This window comes from Octodon degus, unplaced genomic scaffold (genome assembly GCF_000260255.1).
Source record: "Octodon degus isolate 3935 unplaced genomic scaffold, OctDeg1.0 scaffold00010, whole genome shotgun sequence".
In the NCBI taxonomy this organism is placed as follows: Eukaryota; Metazoa; Chordata; class Mammalia; order Rodentia; family Octodontidae; genus Octodon; species Octodon degus.
In genome coordinates, this window is record NW_004524586.1 from 22,121,193 (window position 1) to 22,129,296 (window position 8,104).

At 39.6% G+C, this 8,104-nt stretch overlaps 1 protein-coding gene across 1 annotated transcript in view; it reads left to right on the top strand.

Moving 5' to 3' along the window:
• Nsmce4a (NSE4 homolog A, SMC5-SMC6 complex component) overlaps nucleotides 1-8,104 on the top strand; it is a 16,344-nt gene that overhangs the window by 6,488 nt on the left and 1,752 nt on the right. The window contains exons 4-8 of the mRNA XM_004625748.2: nucleotides 1,052-1,203; nucleotides 3,243-3,342; nucleotides 3,999-4,089; nucleotides 5,542-5,636; nucleotides 7,240-7,288. Of these exons, the coding sequence (XP_004625805.1) occupies nucleotides 1,052-1,203; nucleotides 3,243-3,342; nucleotides 3,999-4,089; nucleotides 5,542-5,636; nucleotides 7,240-7,288 (487 nt within the window). The remainder of the gene's footprint in view (nucleotides 1-1,051; nucleotides 1,204-3,242; nucleotides 3,343-3,998; nucleotides 4,090-5,541; nucleotides 5,637-7,239; nucleotides 7,289-8,104) is intronic.

The window sequence follows — 8,104 nt, forward strand, 5'->3', positions numbered from 1 at the left end:
TGTATTTAGTACAGGGTCTCACTACACAGATCGAACTTGTAGCAGAGTCCTCCTGTTTTCAGCCTCCCCAGCACTGGGATTACAGGTGTGCTACCACACCCAGTCTCAGTCTGCTGTTTCTGGTGCAGGTTGTGGACCTAAGCAGGCGCTTTAGTCTGCTGAGCTATCTGGCCGGCCCTTATATTGCAATTTTAATTTAAAACTTCTAGCCATTGTATAATGTAATGTATCAAAGGGTTCTTCCATAAAAGTAAATTCAATACAGTATATTTTCTCTAAGCCAGATTGAGAATTCAGCTTCTGCCGGTTTTTCCAGGAAGGCAGTTATAAAATGAATGATACCCTCACTGTTGCTAGGCTGCTCTTCTCTTGATATAACGAATAATGCTAAATAAAGAGGTCTAGGAAAATTTGGCTGACACTTGAATTCTGAAAGCTAGCTAAACTTCCCTGTTCTGTCTTGGATTTTGGATTTCTTTCTTTTTTTTTTTTTTTTTTAATGTTGACTCCAGTTTTACTCATAACTCACTGACTTATGATTCAAAAGTCCCCAGTGGCCTTATCTCTTGTGTTTACCCCAGTACCTCAGCCTTGTAGTAGACTAAAGCAGCATTTCTTGGCCTTGGCACTGGGTAAATTTTTGTTTTGGGTCTACTGTGTTTTTTAAGCTGTTGAGAAACCTCCTTGGCCTCTCCCGCAGTAGTTGAAGATACAGCAGAACTTTAGTTGTGACAACCAAAAATGTGTTGATATGGCCAGAAACCACCAAGGGCAGATTGCCCTGGTTGGAACTGTGGATCTAAATCATCTCATTTTCTCATCTAAAGGTTCTGAGAACATTGAGAATATTTTTTGCCAAAGAGAAGATACCTTTGACTAGGAATTTGCGTTTAAAATTGTATTTATGATAAGAAATTGAGCCATTGTATCAAGATGCTAAACGCTGGCTTTGCCTCTGGCTTCCTAAAGGTTTATACAGATTATTGGATGAGGTGAATGATTGCTTATGGCTTAACTGGAGTTTTTTTTTTGTTTTCCTTCATTTTTGTAGCTGACACATATGGGTGTAAATCCACTAGAAGCTGAAGAAATCATCCATGATGAAGATAGCTCTGATTTTGAATTGATAGTCTATGACTCCTGGAAAATATCAGGCAAAACAGCAGAAAACACCTTTAATAAAACCCATACATTCCACTTTCTGTAAGATTATTTTAAAAATCCAATAGACCAACCACTTGTAAACCTTGTTTTTTATTGTAGTGACAAATGTTGTTATTGTAAGGGTGACAATTCTGATGCTATTATTTGGAGACATTCTAAATTTTGTTTTATAAGTCCAGAAACTCTTGAAGACTCTTCAAGGATTTCTCATCTTACTTTCCTAGGAAAGGCCATAGGCCAGAACTTCCTTACCATGACTCTGCTGGCTTTTTACTTTCCAGATTACATGATTCTGGCTCTGTAGCGTATTTCTGGTTTCCTTTATATCATCTCTTAAATCCTTACCAAGTAGAAGGATTCAGTGTCCTACCTATGTCAAGAGCCTACCAATATCTCTGGAAGAGCCAATTATTATAGCATCCTGTTAGATGACTACTGACCTGTCTTTGCAGACTACTTGAATCACTGTAACAAAATGTACAGTTCATGTTCTGGATACAACTTTATGAAGAGCTTTTTTTATGAAGAGTTTCAACTTTATGAAGAGTTTCAAATGAAACTGGCTGGTATCTTAACTTTCTAGTTTGGACTTGCTGAGAAAGCCAGATCAGCCCTTCCTAGTTCTTTTATAAGATAACCTTCAATTGCATTTGTCAGGCTTTCCCATAGATTCTTCCTCTAGGGCAGGGGTGGTGAACCAATGGCCCATGTGTTCTTTTTCTTTTAAGACAAAAGATGTTAATGTATGAGTTGCTTTTTCTAAACTAAACCCTCAGCATCCAGGTTTACATGCAGCGCTGGCACCTTGTGATGAATGAGCAAGTGGGTTTGGGTTGTGGGTTGGCCACTCACCTCTGAAAGCTTCACTGTCATTGCTCTAGGGCAACCTTCCCAGTTGTTGCAGTCCTTTCTTCCAAAAGTGTTATACTTCCTAAGCATTTATCTTTTTGAATTTGCTTTTTAATACCTCCTGAGATTGGCAGTGTCTCAGCAAGCTTCGGAGGTATGTATTTTAGTCGGTCTGTTGTAGAGCCAGGCATCCATTGTAGTAAGCAATAAGTAACCCAAATGCACAGAAGCACTGTGTATATATAATAGTGTAAAGACCAAACTTTATTATAAGAGAAAATCCAAATCTGATTGTTACTGTTGTATGCTAAGACATGTTATGAATTTTAACATCTAAAGATAAGCCTTTAAGCTTTCCCTCATCATGAGAGTTTTAAGCCACAGTGACATGCTTGCAACTTTGTGCCCTTGTACTTGCTCTTCCTTTGGCCTTCCACGTAATTTTCCCCATCTTTTCTGTCTGGAAAAAAGGTTCATCCCACAGGTCTTAACCTGGAAACTTCTAGTAACTTCTGCAGAGGCGTTATCACTGTAGGATCAGACTTGCCAGCTGGTCACTCCCGGGTTTGGGTAAAAGCTCTGCCCGCATGCTCTCACGCCACTCTAGGACGTGGACATGTCCTCTTGTGAGTAAATATCTGTCCAGCTACACCATTTACTTCCATATCTGCAGATAAAGGCATGACGTCACTCTATATTCTTGACTGTGCAGGGTACACCTATCATTGTGGCTGAAGACTGCATTAGGATTTCTTGGGGTGTGGACAGAGCCCCTAAGGACAATCTCATGGCCTTAGCTTGATCTGTTACCCTGATGGGTGTGTTTTGTAGTCCCAACCCATAAGCTTTTGCCTTGGCACAGCTTGGTTAGTTCCACTGGAGCACTTGCGTTCCTCTTCTTCACCTGTTCATCTTTCCTTGACCTCAGAAGCTTGGCTTTGTAAAATAGACACCAGGCTAGTAGGGAAGACTTCCTGGGTCCCCTGCTGGTCTGCTATATGTCTGTACGCCAGGAGGGTGCTTAAAGGAGGTAAGTAGTTGTACGAGCCTCCTAGCAGTTTGCTTATAAATACAGAGGGCAGAAAGACTGTCACAGACTTCAGTCTGATGTCAGGTCATATGTCACTGATGCAGGTCTGAATTTGACTATACCATGCCAGCTTCGTTTATTTAGTGGCCTTAGTTTAAAAACAAAACAGAAAGAGACATGAAAGCATATTTTTTATTAGATTGGGTTCAATACAAGGAGAATCACCTGTACCAAAGCCACGAACTGATCGCCCCAAAAAAGTTCGGCCAATACCAGAGGTGTCAACGATGCCTGCTCAGGTTGGTGTTTTGAAATGTTCCTTTTTAAACCACCTAAATAGTCACTAATGTACAGGCTAAAGTAGTCACGAATGTACATGCTAGTTGGCTGTCCTTGATAAGTTTTAGAGTCTGCTTCTGTCCTTTGATAGTCATTTTAAGTCTTTAACATTTTATTGGGCTGACTACTTGTCTTCTCTTTAATTGATTTCTCTAGTTTTGAAAGGCTCTCCTGAGCTAGGGCTCCTTAACCTCAACGCCACCAGCATTTAGGGCTGGATAATTTTGTTGTGGGGAACTGACCTGTGCATAGGGCTGTTTAGCAGCCTAGCATCCCTGGCCTCCTGTACAAGGTGCCAAGAATAGCCCTTCCCTCACTCTAGTTAGGACAACTCAGGCTATCTCCAGATAATGACATAGGACCCTTGGGGGCAAAGTGACTTCAGTTGAAGACCACTGTTCTAAATTACCCTCTATTTTATGTTCCACTTAAAAATATTTGATTTGCTAATGTTATTCTATTTATAAATTAATACACAAATTACTAAAACTAGGAATTTTTTTTAAACTGTAAATATGAACGTGTCGTTAAAAATTGCTAGCAACGCCCAACAAAAGATACCCTGAAGAGTTTAGGTTTGTAAAAGAGAAGAAAAGATTGTTAATTTTTTTTCTAGTTAAAAAGTATGGGAGAATCTCATCAAGAAGCAACAGAAAAGGAAGTAGAAAGAATCTTGGGATTGTTGCAGACATATTTTCGAGAAGATCGTAAGTAGGACATCAAATTAAATAAAAAAATTTATATCTATCACATGTGTCACTTTTTTTTTAAAGTTTTTTAAATTTTATTTTTAATTTTTATTTATTTATTTATTTATTCATTTATTTGTGTGTGGCCAGCTCAGCCCACCAGGGGGCGGGGGATTGAACCACGGTCCCTGTGCTTTGCTAAGCTTGTTCTAAGTAGGTGCTTTAGACCACTGAGCCATCTCACCAGCCCATGTGTCACTTTCAATGAGGTTTTTATTTATTATTATTATTTTTTTTTTTTTTTTGCGGAACCGGGAATTGAACTCAGGCCCTTTCGTTTGCCAGGGAAGCACTTATTCTATTGAGCTATTTCCCCGGCCCGAGGTTTTTATTTAAAAGGCGTTTTCAGTTGGACATAGCATTTTGATTCTTTTTGGTCATGTATTTTTGAGGGCGGGGACTTTGGATTCAACAGAGGGCCTCATGTCGTGCATGCCAGGCAGGAGTTCTGCCACTGAGCTACACCCCTGACCCTTGTCATACGTATTTAATGAGGCTTCCTTCACTTTGAGCATCTTACGAGAATATTGATAAAGTAACATTTCTTTTTTTTTAAATCTTAGGGCTGGGGATATAGCTCAGCAGCATAGCGCCTGCCTGGCAAATGCAGGTTGTGAGTTCAATTCCTGATACAAAAAAAGAAAGGAAAAGAAAAGAGAAAAGAAAAATCTTTTAAGGTTGGCCTGGGGACTCTGTCTCAAGAAAAACAAAGATTGGATATTTTTCTTTTACAAAGTAAACGTATAGGCCGGGGAGATGGCTCAGTAGAATAAGTGCTTCCTTGGCAAGCGCAAGGGCCTGAGTTCAATCCCTGGTTCCGCAAAAAAAAAAAAAAAAAAGCAAAGTAAACGTATATAAGTGAAGAAAAGTAAAAAAAAAAAAAGCCTGTTTTCTCTCTTCTCACTTTGCAGAGATAGCCATTTTTAAAACCGGATGTCTTTTCACATGATTTTTTTGTTTGTATCAGTCATATAAACATGCATTTTTTGGTATGCATGTTGTCTTTTTCAAAGCTAATCACGACGTATACGTTCTTCTGCGATGTGACTTTTTAGTGATGACCACTGGGGTGGCTGTACCTCATACACACTTAAGAGGTTTCTGTTGATGGAGCAGTTCTAGGTAGTGTTTTCTCTTGTAATGAAGGGCTGACCTGAACAGTCTTGCAACGCTGTGCACTTGGCTAATTTGTCCTGAGGGTTACTTTAGAGGATGCCTGGTCAGTGCTTAGATAGCTGCATTTTAACAGATATGCCTTCCTGACCTGTAGAAGCTTCGTGTTGCTTTGCTCTTCCACAGCCCCAGAAGTACTTGCTCCTTTTATATCTCAGGCTAACGCTGAAGAGTACAGGTCTTATAAGCAAAAGGAATTTTTCATGATTTGAGGACTATTTTTTTTTTTTATTATAGCTGATACTCCAATATCATTTTTTGACTTTGTGATTGATCCACATTCTTTCTCCCGTACGGTGGAAAACATGTTTCATGTATCCTTCATTATACGGGTAAGATTTAAGATTTCTATAATTGCTTCTGTATGCTTTAAAAGGGGACATAAAATCTATAGAATGGGAACTGGCAAAGCTATTTGCACTAAGCAGTTTGCACTCATTGTGGCCAAACATTAATTGCATATTAGGTAGAAGAGACTAGTTAAAAATTTGTGTGGTTGCTTTTGTGTTCTAGGAATTGCAGATTAAAGGGCTGGCCAAATAGCTCAGTAGATTAAAGTGTCTGCAAGCAGGTACAGAGGCTGGGGGTTTGATCTACTGGCCTGCCGTGCCGGCTCTGCCCCCAAGGGTGCACTGAGACTGCAATTGAGACTGGGCATGGTGGTGTGTGTCTGTAATTCTGGCTCTTGGGAGGCTGTAAACAGGCGGATCGCTATGAGTCTGATCTATGCAGATCTATGTAGTGAGACCCTGTAGACCCTTCCCTAAAAATACAAAAAAAAAAAAAAAGGAATTGCAGATTGAGTTACTTAATCTGGAAATTCAAAGTCTGAAGTTCTTTGTGCTTCAAAATTTAAAACTTTCTGAGTGCTGACATAGTACTACAAGTGGAAAATTCTACAATTGACCACATGTGATGGGTCACAGTTAAGAAGCAGGTGCATTCAATATTGTATAAAGATTACCTTCTTTTTTGTGTGCATACGGTGTATATGGAACATCAGTGAGTTTCATGTTTAGACATGCCATCCCTAAGATATCTTTACATGTGCAAATATATCAAAATCTAAAAACCTGAAACACTTCTGGGCCCAATCGTTTTGGATAAAGAATACTTAATCTGTGTTTGGAGGAGTAATTACCAAAGTTTGTCCATTTAACTATAGATTAAATAAGTGACTTCTAAAAATTTGATAACTGTCTAAGGCTAGAAAAGAATATGATATTCTCAGAAAATATACACTGAGAAGTTAGGGGAAGGGGCCGAGGGTCTCGTGTTCACATCATTCCTGTGTAATGACCTTAGGAAGACTGATGAACAGCTGGGACAGAGCCTACCGCTGGCAGATGCGGGTGAGGGTGCAGGGAGGGCTTCGCAGTCGGTTCATAGCTCTTTTTACATCAGAAGTGCTTCAAAGTAGGTTTTCAAAAACACTATACAGATGCATGCTCGTGCATCCCTACACATGTCGGATGAATGTGACTTCAGCCTTAGACCAAAGCTTCTAAGACTGGGCGTGGTGGCACGTGCCTGTAATCCCGGTCACTGCGAGTCTGAGCTACATGGTGAGACCCTGCAGACCCTGTACTAATTACCAAAAAAAAAAAAAAAAGCCTTGACCAAAGTCTCAGGAGTACCTTGTAGAGGAGGCATATTTTACCATTGGTTCCAAGATAGAATTATGCACAGTAAAAAGTGAGGACGGTTTTCCTTGAGTCTCAGGATGGAGGCCGAGTCTGGATAAAGCTGATTGGAAACCCGAGTGATAAGGCCCTGTGAGGAGGCACGTTAGAGAAGTCTTGTCTGTATCGTGTCGTTGTTAAGATGCATTAGCTTTGTCAGAAAGACACACAGGAATTTGTTTTTCGTTCAGTAGTTTTTAAAGTTTAAGTCTAAATTTTCATTTTTCTTTTAAAAATTATGTTTTTGCTGTAGGATGGTTTTGCACGAGTAAGACTTGATCGAGACCGACTGCCGGTAATAGGTAAATGATATTTTTTTGAAAAATCAGTTTTGGGGCTGGTGGGATGGCTCGGTGGTCTGGGGCACCTGCTTGGAACAAGCTTAGCAGGGCACAGGGACCGCGGTTCGGTCCCCCAGCGCCACGTGCCGGCCGGCCCCGCCCCCTGGTGGGCTGGGCTGGCCACACACACACAGATAGATGAATAAAATTTTAAAGAAAAATGAAAATAAAAATAAAAAATAAAGGTAACTGAGGAAGGAATGGCTGCTTAAGAAAAATTAAAGAAAGCTTCAATAATGAAATTAAATCCAAGGGGCCAGGGAGATGGCTCAGTGGAATAAGCGCTTCCCTGGCAAGTACAGGGTGCTGAGTTCAATCCCAGGTACCGCAAAAAAAAAAAAAAAAGAAAAAGAAAAATCAGTTTTAAGGAAAATATATATAAATGAGTTCATTTTATTAGGTAGGTAACAGATTTTTACAATATTGTTGTATCTTGCCCAGCTAAATGAAAATTCTGAAAATAGTGCCTAAAACTTAAAGCCTAACACAGTTTAAAACTTCAATGGCTTCGTCTGTTTCATTGATGCAACATCTGCTGTAAAATGAACCAAAAATGATGTCATTTTTCCAAAATTTCATTTAGAAAGTTTGTCATTGTAGTCACTTAAATACTTTTTTTCTTTCTCCATTTCTCTTCAGATGTTAGTTCCTTCTTTACCTGAGATTCTGTAATCTTTCATTCTACTTGAATAATTTCAGTCTTGTTACACAGCTCCTCCCGAGAGGGCCCCTATATAGAAGGAAGTACTCTCCTTGTTCTTTTTTTTTTTAAATTTT